Source organism: Podarcis tiliguerta (assembly GCF_965153285.1).
Source record: "Podarcis tiliguerta genome assembly, chromosome: 12".
In the NCBI taxonomy this organism is placed as follows: domain Eukaryota; kingdom Metazoa; phylum Chordata; class Lepidosauria; order Squamata; family Lacertidae; genus Podarcis; species Podarcis tiliguerta.
The window spans coordinates 25,852,979-25,872,179 of record NC_139545.1 but is presented as its reverse complement, the minus strand read 5'-3'; the positions used below and the strand labels follow the sequence as shown (position 1 = coordinate 25,872,179).

At 42.7% G+C, this 19,201-nt stretch overlaps 1 protein-coding gene across 2 annotated transcripts in view; it reads left to right on the top strand.

Moving 5' to 3' along the window:
• The window catches only part of IL6 (interleukin 6), a 71,325-nt gene extending 55,338 nt beyond the window's left edge, over window positions 1–15,987 (top strand). The window contains exons 3-6 of one of the 2 annotated variants that reach the window (XM_083405534.1): window positions 10,506–10,705; window positions 13,546–13,656; window positions 14,172–14,309; window positions 15,326–15,987. In XM_083405534.1, coding sequence (XP_083261660.1) covers window positions 10,562–10,705; window positions 13,546–13,656; window positions 14,172–14,309; window positions 15,326–15,493 — 561 coding nt within the window. In that variant the 5' untranslated portion in view covers window positions 10,506–10,561 and the 3' untranslated portion in view covers window positions 15,494–15,987. Of the gene's footprint in view, window positions 1–10,028; window positions 10,706–13,545; window positions 13,657–14,171; window positions 14,310–15,325 lie in introns of those variants that run through there. The other variant, XM_083405535.1, reaches the window with a different exon arrangement.
• The last annotated feature ends 3,214 nt before the right edge of the window (window positions 15,988–19,201 follow it).

Here is a 19,201-nt window from a genome sequence, read left to right as displayed (position 1 = left end):
TTATAAAAAGGCCAGTAGGCATAGCACTCACCCAAATGTGCCATGGGGTTGAGATCTGGGGTGAGGGCAGCACCACTTTATTAGAAATGCTTTAAAATGGGTTAATTTGCTTTATTCCCTGGGTAATCCAACTCTGCTGGCAGCATAGACATATTTGCCTTCTATTGAGTCAAGCATTAATAAAAGCAATGAGTCAGTATTGGTGCAGACTGAACTGTCTGATTGAAGACTTCCAAAGAAGTGTTGGTATGGACAACTAAAACTGGGACGATAGAAGAGAATGAATACATATTCAATTTCTGCTGGCCAAGTGTCCATGTTTGGCTTTCAAGCTAGGTCTAATGAGCACATTGAAAAAGCTCACATACCATCCCTTCATAGAGAAGTGATCTGTGGAAATGATTGTATACAGGATTTAGTTCATTATTTATTGCATTGCCCTTTGTATGCCTCTCCTATAAATAAATTCCTATCTTATTAAGTATCGCAATGCAGCAAGTGTTCAGTTCAGGACATAGTGATTCATCTGTTACCTTATTAATAAGAGTACATAACCTGTCAAGTTGTGTGGTACAGTGGAGGCCCCTCTGTTAGGAAAACTGGGGCATAGCCCTCCCAAGATTCTGAGCCCCCCCAAAACCTCCAGAGTCATAGTCCAGTCTTTCTCCTGTTGTCTACAGTCATTATTAATACATTTCCACCAACCAAGAGGCTTCCTAAATGCTTCTGCCCATCTCCTCTGCTTAGCCAATCAAAACAATCACCATCTGCAGGTCTAGCCTCTGTCTCCAGCACCTCAATCCCTCAGAAATGGCTTTGGTAGGGCAGTGGATTGGTTTGCTCATTTCCCTTCCTTTTTACTCTGTAAGAAACTAGGGAGAGAGGGAGAAACCCGCAAAAATGTATAGGGGGGAGCACAACACTGATAAGTCCTCCTTGTCAATCAGTCCACCCTAAGCCAATCGGAACTTCTAAAACTAAGCAATTCAGTTAATCAGACTCCAATCACATCTAGAAGCCATGGAATTTAGCGGGGCTTACTTCTGAGTAATGTATGGTCATTGTGATGTTAACACACACTAGAAATTGCGGCAGCAGGGACCCCTCAACCTTTGCTGTTCACTTTCCAATCGACAACAAAGATTGCTTCATTTCAGCAAACATTCTCCAAGTTGTTTTTATGTTGCTGATTTTAAACCTTTTGGACTGCAATCCTATATTCACTTACCTGGGAGTAAATCCAATTGAATTTAATCTGGCTTACTTCTGAGTAGGCATTTACTGTACAGGATTGCACTGCACCTTAGTTTTCAGATGCTCCAGAAACCGGACAATGTAAAAAAGAAAAGAAAAAAAAGCTGTATAATCCTATATGTCTTCCATTTAGATGTTGGTTTTTTTTATTGATTGTGGGATTTTTCTTTGCTGCATATTGATTTGTTTTCATTTATATTACAGTACACCCTTCACTAACCTGGTGCCCTCCAGATGTTTTTGTCTACAATTCCCATCAGCCCCAGCTGACAACAGCTGTAAATAAATGATACTGAAATGGAATAAACCAAGGAAACATGTTATCAGAACCGACTCAGATTTGATCTCCACAGTCTTGGGTGAATTAAAGGGATGCTCTCTGCCTCCTACAAGATGCGATCTTTGAAAGTGGGATTAGCTACTAAGACCTGTGAAGCAACACATTCAACATGCAGGGCTCCAACTAAAGTAACTTCAGTGGAGCTAACAGAAAGCAGAACAATATCAATGTCTGTTGAACTCCCAAGTAAATAGGTATAGAATTCAGCCCTAGCAATATGAAAAGCTAGCAATCAGATGCATATGAGCCTATGCAATTTATTTTGTATCTTGCCTACCAGCTACCCTATATACATTATTATCTGCAACCCTTTCACTGCTCTTCAGCTTCACAACTCTGAGAGGTAGCAACTTGCCAAAGATAAGCAGTGAATGTTGCAACCAAATGATGAACATCTCATTTCACGTCCACATTCTAACCACAATACCACAAAGCACTCTTTCGCTCATACAGCATGTGTGTGTGTTTGTGTAGTCAGTATTTATTCATATGCAAAGGGCAGCAGCTAAAATCTAGACTGAAGACAGAGGCAATATGAAAAGAGAGCTGGCTATGTGTCCCTTGGAATGGGGTGAGCCTAGCATTCAAAATGACAGACATTACTAGCAGCCAATCAAAGGCTGTCGATAGCCATCAGTCTTAGGGTGTTTCTGTATAAGCCGAAATCAGGCTGGCTTTTTCTTACAGGTATATTCTGCAACATGTCATAGACACAATAACAGAGTATTTGTGGTGGATTTATACTGGACTGTCTACACTTCATTCTGATTTGTTAATTGTTCTGCTATGCTTCCCTAAAGTTACCCCTTGATTGCCATCTTGCCCTGGTTGGCATCTGTCTGTCTCCAGAGACAATGGAGTGTGTCTCCAGGGATGAAGTCAAACTGCTGTGTTAGCAGCACTGAAGTGACCTCTCCATGGCACAAGCCTGGACGGTGTGTATGAAGGGAGGTTCTGGACAAGACCGCCCTCTTGGCCTCGTCGATGTGGTCGAAAGCAACAAAAGCGGGACAAAAAGGCTGTGAAAGTTGTGTGTTATGAAAAGTTACAGGATTTCATCAAGCAGCTACAGGACTAGTCGTATGCCCACCCCAAAGGTTTTGTAGGTTTTCAAGTATATTGAAAATGGGATTACATATACTGGTAATTGCCTTGGTACCATTATCATCACAAATCATCACACCAGAAAAAGGATGCCAGGCTTCCGGGATGAGTTTGGATGAGCTTTTCTCCTCTCATGCTTTCTCCTCTCATTTTCTCCTCTCATGCTTTCTCCTCTCATTTTCTCCTCTCATGCTTTCTCCTCTCATTTTCTCCTCTCATGCTTCACATGGGACATATAAAGGTTAAGGTAAAGGACCCCTGGACGGTTAAGTCCAGACAAAGGCGACTATGGGGTCCAGCGCTCATCTCGCTTTCAGGCCGAGGGAGCCAGTGTTTGTCTGGGTCATGTGGCCAGCATGACTAAACCGCTTCTAGCACAACGGAACACTGATGGAAACCAGAGTGCTCAGAAATGCTGTTTACCTTCCCTCTGCAGCTGTACCTATTTATCTGTTTGCACTGGCATGCTTTCGAACTGCTAGGTTGGCAGGAACTGGGACAGGGCAACGGGAGCTCACTCAGTCACGGGGATTCGAACTGCTGACCTTCTGATTAGCAAGCCCAAGAGGCTCAGTGGTTTAGACCACAGCGCCACTTGCGATGGGACATATACTCCCTAGCCTGACCCTTTAAAAAATGCGCCAATTTTCATAGGCTTATCCTGTTTGTAAGTACTCTGGAGATGGCGATAAGCTTTCTTGGTAAACTTAAGGGGAGGACAGCCAGCCAATGCCACAAACAGCCAGATCTGGTTCAAATATAACAAACTTTCATTATCACAAAATTCAAGTCTCGAAAGAAACTGGTCTGTTTAAACATTTCACAGTAGAAGGGCGTTCAGAGTATCCCTACTTCTCTAAAACCCTGATGTGTATTTTCACCTTCACTCTCTGTTTTGAAAGAGGCCAGGACTTGAAACTCTGACTTACGTAATAAATTTGGTAGTGGATTTGAAAAAGGAGTTTTGTTTTTTTGTGGGTTATTTAAAAAAATAATTCTTTAAGCATTGTGAGGAAGTTTAACATTGCGCCAGACGTGGGTGGGTGTTTAGTCGGTGTGAGATTCTGAGTTTCAGCTGGCTATTCTGTAGCAGAGAAAAGTCAAAAGTCCATTAGGCAATTTGGTGGCCCAGGACAGCTCCTCAAAGATGAGAGAAGATCACATATTTATAATGGATTTTTATTATTGGGTGTGGTTTCTGTCTCTTTAATAGCTCTGGAGCATAAACAAGAAGCCTGTATCCATGGCACACCGGCTGTATTCAGATCTCTTAAATAAAATATACAAATCTCCAGGAAAGCTAACTGTAAAACATGTGCCTTCAGTGGCTGCCTCACTTGCACTTACAAAATATTATCCAACCCTTTACATGGTTAATTGGAAACAGGGCTCATTGTGTTCAGTTTTCAGGGGACTTACTTCCACATCAGTATAAACAGGATTTGATTAATCACCATAGTGATTAGTGAACCAACCACCACTTGGAGTACTGCAACGTGCTCTACGTGGGGCTACCTTTGAAGGTGACCCGGAAACAGCAATTAATCCAGAATGCGGCAGCTAGAGTGGTGACTGGGAGTGGCCGCCGGGACCACATAACACCGGTTCTGAGAGATCTGCATTGGATCCCAGTACGTTTCCGAGCACGATTCAAAGTGTTGGTGCTGACCTTTAAAGCCCTAAACAGCCTCGGTCCTATATACCTGAAGGAGCGTCTCCACCCCCATCGTTCAGCCCGGACAATGAGATCCAGCGCCGAGGGCCTTCTGGCGGTTCCCTCATTGCGAGAAGTGAGGCCTTCTCGGTAGTGGCGCCCGCCCTGTGAAACGCCCTCCCATCAGATGTCAAAGAGATAAGCAACTACCTGACATTCAGAAGACATCTTAAGGCAGCCCTGTTCAGGGAAGTTTTTAATATGTAACGCTGTTTTTAACACTTGATTGGGAGCCGCCCAGAGTGGCTGGGGAAACTCAGCCAGATGGGCAGGGTATAAATAATAAATTATTACTATTGTTGTTGTTGTTGTTGTAGATTATAGTCCTGTTATATTTGATGAGTTTCGGTTGTTATTACTTATTTATTAAATTTCTATACCGCCTTTCATCCGAGGATCACAGGGCAATTTAAAATATAAAAACACAAAATACATGCCATAATAACAAACAAAAACAACAACCCCACCACACACAGTGGCCATAAGGTTGAAAGTTAGTAAGGCTCAAGGATGTGGACAAGGTGCTTGGATCAGTCAGGACAACCACTTGCATTCTAGATCCTTGTGCTCTTGGAGGAAACTGATTTTCTAGATCCATTTCAGTCAGGGTTTAGGCCTGGGTTTTGCACAGAAAATTGTTTTGATCGTCCAACAGAGGACTTCTGTTGGAAGAGAGACAGGGACAATGTGTCCTTGTTAATTCTCCTAGACATCTCAGCAGCTTTTGATGCCATCAACTAGGGTATCCTTCTGGAGCGGCTGTCCTAGTTAAGGGTGGGTAGCACTTCTTTGCAGTGATTCCAGTCCTACTTGGATGGTCATTTCCATAGGGTGATGCGTGTGGAGCGCTCCCCATGCAGCCTTCAATGTGGGGTTTCCTCAGGGTCCAATTTTACTCCCCATGCTGTTTAACATCTATATGAAACGGCTGAGTGGAGTCATCTGGAGTTTTGGAGTATATTGTGAGCAATATGCTGATGACACTCAGCTCTGCTTCTCCTTTACATCTTCAGGTGAGGCAGTGATGTGCTGGACTGTTGTCTTGCCTCAGTAATAGACTGGATGAGAGTCAACAAACTGTAGCTCAATCCAGAAAAGACTAAGGCACTGCTAATGGGTGGTTCCCTAGACCAGATGGATGGGAGGTTGCTTGATCTTGGTGGGGTTATACTTCCTCTGAAGGAGAGGGTATATGGCTTGGGGGTACTTCTGGGTCCATTGCTGTGGCTCGAGGCTCAGGTGGCACAGATTGCCTTCCATCAGCTTTGGCTGGTGCTCCAGCTGTGCCCCTGCCTGGACAGGGATGGCCTAACTCCTGTTGTCTGTGCTATGGAAACCTCTAGGTTAGACTACTGCAATGTGTTATACCTAGGGCTGCCTCTGAAGACAGCATAGGCACCATCCATTTCCTATGGCCCTTGTAATTGGAAAGGGGGGAGGGAGAGAGAGAGAGAGAGAGAGAGAGAGAGAGAGAGAATGCTAACCGCTTGCTGTGCAGGTTCACAGAGCTCTGTGGGACTAAAGGGGAAGTGGCTCCTGGTTTCTCTGCAGATTCCCATTTGTTTTCCAGGGGAAAGTGGTGGGACAAAGGCAAAACCACTTGGACTTGTGCTTTCCAGGACAAGCAGAAGTGTGGACCAGCATTAAGTCTGAGAAGGACTCCTTCCTCCTCTTAATCTGGATCATTGATAAAAAAAACTGAGTCCAGAGAAACTCAGGCTGTTTTCTTTCACCATTCACAGTTTTGTATCTCTTTCATTATTATTTTTTTGAATGGGCCAATGACCCCTCCTTCCTTTGGGCGAAATCATTTTCGGAACTATTATCAGGAGAGAGAGAAAATCTGAACTTCCCCAAAACAAGCGTCAATGGCAATTCTTAGGCTATTTTTAGGCTGGGCACTTGAAGCAACAACCAAGAAACTGAACGTTTTTAATTAATTTTCTACTGAAGACTAGAAAATGTAAGAAGACAGTAAGGTCACTTCCAGGCACTGTGTTTATTGAGCATTCATCTTGATTTGTTTGAGTGGAGATTAGATGACAGTGCGCCAACCAAATGTCACCCCGTGGTTTCAGCCGCATCTCCCCTTCACTTTCCTTATTGCAATAAGCCCAATATTTTTGGGGAGCAGACTTTTTGCACAAGACCCTCTAGTCAACTATAATTGTGACAGACAGCTGAATTTGCCAGTGTATGATCGAATCCTTCCTTTAAATAGCAGCAGTGCCCTTTGAAGCAGCTGCAGAGGGCACACCATTAGAATTCAACATTAGAACCCTGATTCAATGTTTTCCTCAATACTGACGACCCCCCCCCAGCACATGATTTGCGTGCAATGGGGTCCCATGGGGAGTGCTGTGGTGGGTGGGAGACAACCTTAAGTTAAGTTGGAAGGCTACATTTATAATCCTCTGCAGGGGTGGGTGGGTGAGGGCCTGTCCTCCTGCCCTCACGTAAACTCAAATCTGCATTTTTTTTATTGGTACAGGTGCAGGAAGGAGAGATGTTTTTCATAGGTATTGAGGAGGTGATGAGACCCAGGGAGGAGCCATCATAGTTGTAGAGGCAGAGGGAGCTATGGAGGGGAGAGACAGTTCTATTATCATCAAAGAACCAGGATTAAGTCCTGGATAGCTGTGGTTTTACCATTCAGTGGCCTGCTGTTGACAATCATAGAACTGATCCACAACAGGTTGCTGGTTGGCCCCATACCATCCCTGTTTTAAATAGCTTTGGATTGGGTTGGGCTAGATCAGGGGTTGTCAACCTGGCCCCTACAGCCCGCTAGTGGGCGCTTTAGGATTCTAGGTGGGCAGTAGGGGGTTCTACGGCACAAGCTGAATCCTCCTTCCATCAAGCACTGGTGGGCGGTAAGGAAATTTTACCATCAAGGAAGATGCATTAGTGGGCGGTAGGTATAAAAAGTTGACTACTCCTCGGCTAGATGATCCTCAAGGTTCCTTCCAACTCTATAATTCTATGATTGTCAACAGCAGGCCAGTGACAGGCCAGAATCCTGGCTGAGGAAGCTGAGCTGGTTTGTATTACAGAGGCCTGGTTGGATGAAACTGGTGTGTGTGTGTTAATCTCTCTCAGCTCCACCCATTGGGATTCTCTGCACACAGGGTTGGACTAGATTGCTTTTGAGGTCTGTTCCAGTGCTATAACTGCGTGCCGAAAGCACTCTTTAAATCATTTGACTGATTTTGCAACTGTCTTTCCTGGGAGATCAAAGCAACTATCAGTAATATAACCGCCATGAAAACAATTAATTAGAAACAAAAGCAAAAAGTCATATGAAATGTCATCCTTTTAAATAAGAACTGCCTTCATAGCAGTAATTGGAGCAAGTGTATATCTACTGCTGTGATTGCATTTGATCACGCAAATAGTGCCTCTTCACATTTGTTGCCCCTGGCTGTGCTGTCTCATGGCAACTGTATGGTCCACGTCATGTGTGTACCCAACATTTGCGACTTAAGAGTAAAAAGAGATCACAATGCCACTAGCATTGCCATCCCATTTTCCTGTGTAGGATTTGATAAGATTGTTCAAGGCAATTTATCATATAAAGATTTTTTTTTTTAAAGGGCCACTATCAATTTTTAATCCTTGGCACTGATTTTGTGGCAATTCCAATAAGTAATGCAGAAGACGTTTTATAACTCTGTTGGCTTTATTTGTTTACTGTTCCGCTTTTTCAGAAGAACAGAAGGCTTGATTTGAATACTTTCCACATAGAAAAATTATGTCCTACAAAGCCAAACGGCAACATGACATATCATTCTTTCTCCAGGAAGTAAGCATAAAAATCTGAAAAGCTGCACTGACTAAGGGTTTTGCAATGCACCCAGAGAGTTCCCCAGTACGTCACAGGCAATTTGTGTGGTACAGTACTTTGAGCAAATGTCTAGTTATATACTATCTAGGAGGCCTGTAGTTGTCATTTTTAAAAATAGTTTCAGCTGAAAGCAAAAAAGGGGAGTAGAAGGGAGAAGAACAGATTCTTCCATTAAAATTTCCCAACTAGTTTGTATTGTGTGGCAACAAAGCAGAGGAACCAAAGATCTTGCCATGCAACAGCCACAAAATTCCTGTTGCATTATACAGAAATAACCTGGATAGAGGTAGTCATGATGGTTGGTGGTAACTATCTACTAGCCTAACGTAAATATGTGATTCCAATGACTTTCTGTATGTGTACATGGGACAGGTCATGGGCATTAAACCAGAGTGCTTCTTTCTGCAAAAAGATGGTGCAAGAAATCACTTTTCTCTATCTGTATTTAACAATATATAAAGTTAGTGATGTGTTACCATTAAGTATTTTACCAAGACTTTAATCATCTGCAAGCGAGCTGACATGGCACTTGCTGTAAAAATGCTTTAGATAATAAGCATATTAGAGAAAATCCTTTGGTTTTTTTATTTTTCTGTTTGATGTCCATTGCTTTTTGTTTTAACCACTTTTTTAGCATTTTGCGGTGAAGATGTCCTTAAAATGTCTTAACAGAGAGATTTCTTAAGCCACTGAGATTCAGAGACCTCTGTCTACAGAAAGAAAACTGAGTGCATTTCAGCCCTTTATCCTTGCTGACTACGTACAGCACCTTGATTCACAGGGCAACATATGATCTTTCTACTCCCTTCACCCTGATTCACACTTTAAGCATGTGAACAAATCAGAGGCTGAAGTGAGGACAGGTAATATGATCCCAGGATTACAGAGAAGAGCAGCCTGCAGAGGCTCCCTCAAATGATCATAAAAGCAAGCCTTATGTACAGCGAGAGACCAGAGTGCTGTTGACATATTCCAGGAACTCTATTTACTAAGATTTTTTTTCAGGGTGGATCTATGAGTTTGTTTGGACCCTGGACAACGGCCTGCAGGCTGAGAAGTGTTGGGTGGAGAGGTGTGTCAGAAGGAGAAGGGACGGCTATCTCTGCATACTGATTAGTAATTTGTATTATCAGTGGAGGAGAGCAGAATGACCCGCAGGCCCTTGACAGCTCTATCCCATCCATCCAAAGAAATCTCCCCAGGAGCCACTGGTGGCCTGTGAGCCAGCTCTCTAGCAGGTCCAGGAGGCTAGAAGCCTCCAAGGTCTTGAAGCATCATGGCCCTCACATAAGATGCCCTGGGCCTCATAGGTGGCCAAGGCATTGATCAAATACTGATGGGGCTATCATTGCACCTGAGGCGAGTCCCCAGTGGGCTGCACATGTGCTGTGTACCATTACTCTGTTCTCCATACTGCAGGGCAGCCCTTTCTGTGCTTGCAACAAAGGCTCCCACCTACTTTTTGCATTGTGCCGTGTGCTTTCCCATGCATCCTTATCATACATGACATGTGCGCACAGTCATAGGAACTGCTTGGGGTGGGTGTGATCACTCCCTGCTGCTATGGAACAGTTTGGATGCAGTTTGGACTAGGATTTCCCCATAGCCAGCATAACAGAGCTTTTCCAAAGAAAAAGCTGAATTGCTTTTTGTTTATTATCTCAAATGACTACACTCTCTCCTTCATGAGAACTTTTTTTTTTTTTGCTCCAACACACACAGAGAGGAAATGAAAGAGAGGTCATCCGTCTCCCTTGCACATGCCTCACTTTAAGTCTGTAAAGCGGTCCACAAGAACATTAATCGAAGTAGGCTAAAAGGCATCTTCAGTTCCCTGTGACCTCACGCCTTACTCCAGTATTTCCCAGCAGATGCCCCCATGGTTCATTATACTACTTTTTTAAAAAAAGAAACCACCGCAAAAAAAACGCGGTAGTTCTTAATCAACGTTGGATTTCCCCAAGTGCAGTCAGACCCATCCAATAAATAGGTTCAGAAATGCCCTACAACTCACTCAGCTCTACAGCCCCCAAAGCTACAAAGCTTCTCGAGGCAGCAAAGAGGGTCAAGCCTAAGAAGAGAAGGCCATGCAGGCTCCGCTGGGATGTGAGTTGGCAGCCGCCTTGGCGGGCTCCTCCCGTTCTGCAAGGGAGCGTCTCCAACTTAGCCGGGCAGCCTGGCGCGCAGCTGCAGCCGGCGGGAACCTCCTTGGTTCAGCTTGCCTAACTTCCTCCTTTTTCTCCCATCAGGCGTTTTTGGGGCTGCCGTCGCTCTCCTGCTGCTGCTGCTCCTGAGGGCAGAGGCTATGCCCGTCGGGGATTCTTCCGGGGAGTCCGAATTCAGCGACGACTCCTCGGCCAGGACGGTGCCACCCGAGCGCCTCCAGCTGCAGAAATGCGTGGACCTGGCGCGCTGGCTGCAGGGAAGAGCGGCCGGCTTGACTCGAGAGGTGAGAGCGAGCGCGCAGAGCGCACGGGGAAACGAGCACGCGTCCTTTCTTGGGGCGGGGACTCGGGCATCTCTTTTCCTTCTCTTAGCTGGGGCGTTGCAACTTTTCAAGCTTAGTGCGGGAGCTCCTTATGCTCCTAAGCCTGGAGAAGGGAGTGCATCTTTCCAATGGTTCATGGGCTGAGCGAGCCTCGCAACAACGCCTTGGGGCGTTTGCGCTCCCAGGACGCCAGCTAGAGACAGATCTCTTTGCAGAAGGACAGTTGAGATAAGAAAAGCATTTATTGCAAACGAACAGCAGCAGTGAAGTGGATTCTCGCAGGCCAAAAAGCATGCGGGCACGTCCAACAGGTAGATCGTGATCTAGCAGTAGATCACTGGATGTCTGTGGCAGATCACCGGTAGATCAAGTGGCTCCCCCCACAGAAGTTAAAAAAGCTCAACATCTTTGCCCTGCACCCCTAAAAAAACGGGCCTTTCCTCCCTAAAAAAAGCTCAACATCACTTTCTTTCTCCCTAGAAAAGGTCAACAACTTTGATCTGAACCCCAAAAAGGGGGGTAGATCACTGTCAGTTTTTATCTCTGTGAGTAGATCACAGTCTCTTGGAAGTTGGCTACCCCTGTACAGGAACCCAGGAAACAGCTGTGCTTTTTATTATTATTATTTGGTAACTCCCAACAATGTAAGTGTCCAATAACAATTTAGTTTGAAGTGCTCCCAAGAATTTCTAAAGGATTTTAAAATTACATTTATATCCCACCTTTTCTCCAAGGGGCTAAAGGTGGGCTGCAGGGTTCTCAGACCATTTGAATGGCAATGTTCATCAACTATGGGAAGTGGCCCCCTCAATTTTTGGGGGGGGGAGGGGCAAAGGAACCTCAGCCCTTAGGAGCTGGTTCCTATGCCCCATAATAACCCTGTGATGTAAGTTAGGCCTAGAAGTGACTAGAGATCTCCTGCTGGGCTTCAGAGCTGAGTGGGGATTTGTACCCTCATCCAACACTGTGAGGATACCGAAATGTAGAGCAGAAACCAGGAAAGGCCAGTATGCACACAGGAAGCATTTAATAGAACTATATTTATTTAAAACAGATTGTGTACATAAAGTATGTCAGAATGCAAAGGATGATAAAGCAACAGGCAAACCATGTGGATAGGCGGTTCCCATGTCAGGAGGTTGGTCGTTCATTACGTGCTCGGGACCAGGGTTGTGCTTCCTTGAAGGAACGAATTTGTAGAGCTACTTTTGTCGCTTGTGGCTAAGAGTGCCTTTTACCAGTTTCAGCTGACTGGCCAGTTATGGCCATTCCTGGGCAGGGAAAATCTCAGGAACTGACTACTGCACTGTACCCTATATGGGTCTGCCCTTGAGTTTGGTCCAGATGGTGCAGTTAGCATTGCTATCTCATCAGCCTGTTACACCTTTCCTCCAACAATCTACTCTTTCAGTGTGATTATGACCCTTGCATTTACTCAAGCCTTTTCTGAATGAATTTTTTAAAATATCTTCTAGCACTCTACTGTTATTTCAACTGTTATTCTTTTGTGCATTCTTTATATTTTTGGTTTTCTGAACACCACTGAGACATTTTACTGTGTCATAAATCTGTGTAATTTAAAAAAACACAACACATGGCATGAACGCCAATACAGTGGTACCTTGGGTTAAGTACTTAATTCGTTCCGGAGGTCCGTTCTTAACCTGAAACTGTTCTTAACCTGAAACACCACGTTAGCTAATGGGGCTTCCTGCTGCCGCTGCGCAGATGAAGCATGATTTCTGTTCTTATCCTGAAGCAAAGTTCTTAACCTGAAGCACTATTTCTGGGTTAGCGGAGTCTGTAACCTAAAGCGTAAGTAACCCGAGGTACCACTGTACTTTCAGAGCCTCCATACAGTAACCCTCTAAACCCTACATTCCTTGTATATATTACAAACTTAAGTTGCAGTCTTATGTGCTGCCATAGGTGCCGCCAGCTCCCTGGGTGCCCAAGCACCCACAAAATTCCCCATGAAGGGGCCAGGCACCCACAAATTTTGGTGCCAGGGCCATGCAAGCTGCATGGCACCCACGGCCCCGGGCACCCACAGTCATGGGGCCAAGCTAGCACTTTTGTGTGCCACTTACCTGGGAGTAACTTCTGAGGCGACATGGTTAGCTATGGGCTGATAGGCAGAGTTTGAGTGATGGCGAAGCGCTGGGTATTTCTAGGAGAATCATTCAGCATAATGTATCCTCTATTGGTCACTCTTTAGGAATACACATTTGCTTTAGTAGCAGTATGTGCTTTTCTATATATAAAAATATAGTGCTCAATAAATTCCTGTTCACTCTTTCCTTATTCACTTATTACTTAATACTAATATTCACCAAAGAAGTTACGATTTATAGAAAAATGAATGACTGGAGATTTGAAGTCTCGTTTTTTGTTTTGCTTTCCGGGGTTGGGAAATTTGGTACCCTGGCTAAACATAGTGAAGAACCCAATATTTTGCAGGGAAGTTCAAAATGCAGGGGCACAACAAAGTCAGTTTTTATAGGAAATGTTTAAAAAGTGGGAGTTACAGTTGCAAATTGACATTCAGAATCCCTTTTTCTCAGTAGACATTACAATTCCGATTTGAAATTGACCTAGCATTGCGAATACTGCTGCATCTTCAGATTAGGGATAGCTGCAGGGGTCAGAAGACCATAGGAAAAGCAGTTTCGGACCACCTAATGAATGTCAGCGATGGAGAGAGGTTTACATCTTCCATGGGGTATATGGATGGTCTGGAATATAACATTAAAGTGGTCATGGGGGGGAAAGTCTGATTAAACCTTGTTGTGTTTTACTAGCTATGTAAGAAGGAGACCGTCTGTCAAGGCAAAATGGAACTCGCCGTGAATAATCTCAACCTTCCAAAGATCACCCAAGAAGATAAATGCTATGACACTGGATTTGAAAAGGCAAGTTTATTAATACATTACCAGTGGGACCGACAACAAATTGCTGGTTGAATTCTGCTGTTCAGGATTCCTGCCACTCCATCCCATTCCCAATAGTCAAGGAGCATTCAATCTATGGTTACTGAACAGGCTCAGACCTCATTGTGCTCTTTTTGGAGTTTCCCTATTTAGAACTAAGCATTTTTAATATGTTTGCAAATGCTGAGGTCTCCCTAAGCCTGCTGATGTTAACTACATAAGCAACAGTGCTTATAGTATGGTTTGATAAAGGTTGTGCATTTGTGTAGCATGAAAGCAAGAATTAAGGAGGAATGATTAATGTTTGGTGTATATAGTCAACCATATTATTTCCAAAGCTGTTTGTAATATTTTGTTCATCTCAGAGTATTTTGACTGCTTACCCCAATCATACAGTTTTATTGCACCATAAAATATTTGTTAAGGAATGTAATGAGTGTAATATTTCTGACTCATAAATTTCCGTTAACAATTTTTTATTTATTCTCCTGTTTTAGGAAACATGTCTGGGAAGACTTTCAAGTGGTCTTTATGCTTTCGGGACATTCTTTGAATATTTAGAAGAGGCTTCTGTTGAGACTGCAGAAACGTTTCGGCCAAGCACACAGCACCTGGCAAATACCTTGAGAGCAATGGTAAGTTCTATTACATTTAACCCTACATAAATGTTCTGGGAGATAAGGAGATGGAGTGAGAAGATTATGAAGTTCTGGAAGACAACACACAATGCACTCTGGTTAAGGACACATAACACTATAGGCACTAAATGGAAACATTTTTTTCCCATTTGGTGTTTTACTTCTTTTTATTTATTAAATTGTTATACCACCCTTCATTCGAGAATCACAGGGCGGTTTACAATGGAAAAACAAACAAATACATAACCTAAAAAACCAGTTAGTTATGCTTATGACAGTTGTAACAATAAGCCTTATTAATAAGGAGGGGGGCTATGTATTAGGTTGATAGACAAAGGGGGGGGGGAAGACTTTTCAATTCCCCCCTCCATGTAGAATTAGGACCCGTCTATGTGTAAAGTTCTATAGATGTATTTTAAAATACAATTTAAGTAGGCCCTTAACTTTTGAAACAGTGAGTTATTACCATTACCCAAAATAATTCCTATATAGGAAAAAGGGTTAGGGGTTATAATGCAGAACTTGCCCCTTTCAAAAGTTGGCTGTGTGAACGGTTTGGTTTAAGATGGGGAATACTGAGAGAGAAACTGTATCCAATAATATTTTGGGTTCTGAATGAGAAGAGCGTATGCATAACTGTTCCTTTAAGTGATCTGCATTATGCGCTCAAAAGCATTATAATTTATTTATTTAACAAAATTCATCTACTGCTTGATTATAGAAAACCTCCACAGTCACGGCTTACCCCCAAGAAACCTGGGAACTGTAGCTTGTTAAAGGTGCTAAGAGTTGTTCTCCTTGGACAACTACAGTTCCCAGAGTGGATTCACAATCAATCCCTCTTCTTAGAGAACTCCTAGATAACTTAAACATATAGCATTGCATGTTACAAAGGGTTCTGCAATCTGTAAATACTTCCAGCTAGCATCTTGCCTGAAGATGAGTAAAATCCATTTGTCTGATAAAAAAAAGCATCATAACCAGCAACTTTTATTATTTCCTCCCCTTAACAGATGAACAATCCTGAAACTGTGACCTTGCCGGATCCAGCCGCTCAGAAAATTCTTGCCGCAAAGCTTCGAGAACACAGAGGCTGGACTGTTACAGTTATCAAACACTTCATACTTCAAGATTTTACTTTATTTATGCAGAAAACTACAAGGGCTCTTCGTGTCTTATGAGAGGCCAGGAGTTCTAGTGCCTTTTAAAAATTGGGCACATCAGTTCTCAAAACATCTGCAGTTGAAGCAGAGGCTCATGTTGTTCTCCTTTTTGAGAACTCACTATGTTGTTTCTTTAATTGGGAATATACTATTTGCAGTTATTTATGATATTTAATATATTTATTAAATTTGTGTTTGCATTTTTGCTCCCAAGACTCACAGCCAATTTTAACAGGGAGTCAGCACCACACCATTTCAGTATTCACTGAATATTTTACTTGAAAATTATGGATCGAGAATATACAGCTAAATTATACCATGATATTTTTTTTGAAAAGTACATTTAATATATTTTTTAGAAAACAAAAACAATTTGTATGGGTTTACAGTAAAAGACAATATGTTTTATTGCTGCTTTAACTGATTTTAATATTTAATATTTTATACTGTACTGTTGTAACCCACCCTGGGGCCTTATGGAGAATAAACCAAATAAATTATTAAAAAACTACTTCATTCAAGTTTACTGCAAATGTCCATTACTTTTAGTAGATCAAAATGTTTTCAACATTTGTTCATTCCAAAAGTGAGCTAGAAAATGTTAAACATGAGATGTAATGTTACCAATGCGAGCTGTAACAAAAGGTTGCAGTGCAGGGTGCTTCTGTTCTTCCAATATACTCTACTCCATTCTTCATGACATTTTACATTCTGGGGCCAGTGAACATACAGAATCTTCAGTGGGCTGTTTTTCAAGGGGATGGGCTCCATATATATATATATATATATATATATATATATATATATATATATATATATATATTAGTTCTATCTCTCTATATATATAGAGAGAGAGAGAACTACAATAATGGTTAAAATTAATGCTGGAGACCAGATGCATTTCAAACTGCAAGGGCTCTTCATATTTTTATGTTTGCTTTTATTTGGGGAAGATTAAATTTGAATTTGTGTGTGTGTGTGTGAAACTACATATATCACATTGCTCACACTCAATTTTGTGCCTTTGATTTCTATTCCACTTTTCGGCATTTTCACATCCTACGGCAGCTTACCTGTCATCAAATAACAATGGTGGGAAACTACATCAACAAAAGAAATAGTAACAAAAAGTAGCAAATTGTTTAAATTACCTTATGCTGCTTCTCCTTTGCATGTTTCAGTTTTCAGGCCCCCCCTTCATGCTGCTGCTACTGAGATTTGAAACAGCACTCCCATTCAGGTACTGGTTAGAGAGTTAGAGCTCATTACGCTCCATTGTACAAATTGCTTCAATTCAGGGGTGGCTGCTTCCCCACATCCCTCTGGTAGTCTGCACAATGGCAGATGGAGGGTGGTAACAGGCTCTCAGAAGCTGAATGCAGGAACAATGGAAAGGAGCCTGGCTGATGTTTCCTTTTCTGATAGCCACAATAAAGGCATGATGGAAGACTGATTTTCTTTTCCCAAAGGGGGAAGATGATATTCTTAAAATACAGCAGTGGGTTTTGTTTGGGTGGCTGCTGCATGTTGGAAAGTGCCTGTATGCACTTGGATAATTGATATTTCTGTTATATAAGTAATAAGCCTACCTAACAGACATTAGCAGTTACGAGTGAATTAATAATACTTAAGACTGAAGTTCTCTGTACACTTTTGGGAGTAAGTACCACTGAACCAAATAAGTCTTTCATCTTTGTCCTGCTTCCTCATTACATCTCTTGATGTAGTACTTTTTCTAAATACTTAAATCCAAATGCATTATCATAGTAATCCTTGGGAAAGCCCTGATAGGCAATGCTGTATTACAATACCCAACCTATAGGTGGGCAGATGAAGCCAAGAAATAACTACTTGTCCAAAGCCACTCAGCAAATCCACAGCTGAGTACTTGGACCAAATATTTCATAATTCATTCTCTTAACTGCACTACAAAGTTGACGCAGCTTCCTCTCGCCATCTTTCTGCTTTACTGGGCACTCTTCAGGCATAGCAAGAAGGAAATAAATAGTCTGACTCGCTCAGAACTGCCATCTGGCTACGTACACCAACTCTTAACTTCTGCATCCTGGACTTTTCTGGGAACTGAAAGAACATGTATCATGGAGTTAAATGTACTGACATATCAATCTTTATTGGATGTCAAGTATGAGTCCGGACGTAGTAAGGTCCCCAACCTTTTTAGGCCAGGGGTCACTTTTGGAAATTTAGGAAGCAGTCATGTGGGGCCTAAAGAAATATCCCAAATGGTTTATGCTTAGATCCTCTCACAAACAACTCGCAAATCACCTACATCCCTCCAAAAATAAAACAGAGAACAAAAAGACAGGAAACACACCACCTCAAAAAGGCACTCCCACCACCTCCATCCCAAACTGAAACCAGGAGCAGAGGGCCTTGTTGAGTGCTAAGGGGTGTGTCTGAAGACACTATGCTGGGAACACTAGACCTAAGGGAATCTTGCCTGTTGGCAAGTCAGCAGCCAGAGGTCATCACCAAAGTGGTGGATAGGTATAGGCATGTACATATTCAGACCTTATCAAAATCTTAGCAGATTCTGACAACTGGTTCCTCAGCTAGTTACCCCCTTTATTCTTTGGGGAAAGGCAGGGTGTGTTTTTTTGAGCCCCATCTCTTTTCAACAAATTGTCAGTACACTGATTGGAGAGCAGTGCTCTGCATCCCCCATTAGGGCACTGGGCTTCACTCACATCAACACTGTATACTTATTTTCTGCCACTGCCAAGACTAACAGGGGTCTGATCAAATCTTCCTGACCTTCCAAGCTTTTGCTTAGCCACTGATGTAGACTGAAGGGCTGACCCAGTGAGCTTTCGAAATGTTGGGACACTGGTAAAGCAATTATTGATCTTCTTTCTCTGTGCGTGCAAAGGACGAACACACAGGAGTGCCCCCTATACTACGTCAAACACATTCTAATGGGAAACTAAACAGTGGCTTATTGGTTGGTACATTCCTTACCACTTAGGAATGACTTCCTCACAACTAGCCAGAACTCTTTTGGAAGTACGGTGTTTTCTCCAAGCCACAACTAACAAACAGATATATCACCACCCCACTCTTGCCAGGAAAGCTAGGTTTGTAAAAAAATAATAATAATAACAGTACATTCTATGTTTCTGTAGCTTCATAACTGCAGTCTCTGGCTCCCAGACATGCCTAAGGTTTGTCAAGATTAAACTGTCTGTACTATTATTGTAGGTATGTGGAAAGGAGGGCATTGTTGAAGATAATGCTTATTGATGCATATGCAGCATTTCCCCTCTGTAGTGTCACCAAAGATAACCCATGTACGAACAACCCAGTGTCTGATGACTACAAAGATGAGGTTGAAATAATAAGGCTATGTTTAGCTTGAACACAGTAAAACTGGAGGGCTGTCACACATAAGATGGAGCAAGCTTGTTTCTCCTGCTCCAGAGGATAGGACTCAACCCAATGCATTCAAATTACAAGAAATGAGATTCTGACTAAATACTAGGAAGAACTTTCTGACTGTAGGAGATGTTAAGACAGTGGAACAAAGTACCTTGGAAGATAGTAGACTCTCCCTCATGGGATTTTTTAAAACAGAAGTTGGATGGCCATCTGTCTGGGATTTTTTGGCTGTGAATCTTGCTCTGCAGGGGGGTTGAACTAGATGGCCCTTAGGGTCCCTTCCAACAATTCTATGAAATCCAGCAGTTGGATGTAAAGGGAAATGAGTCT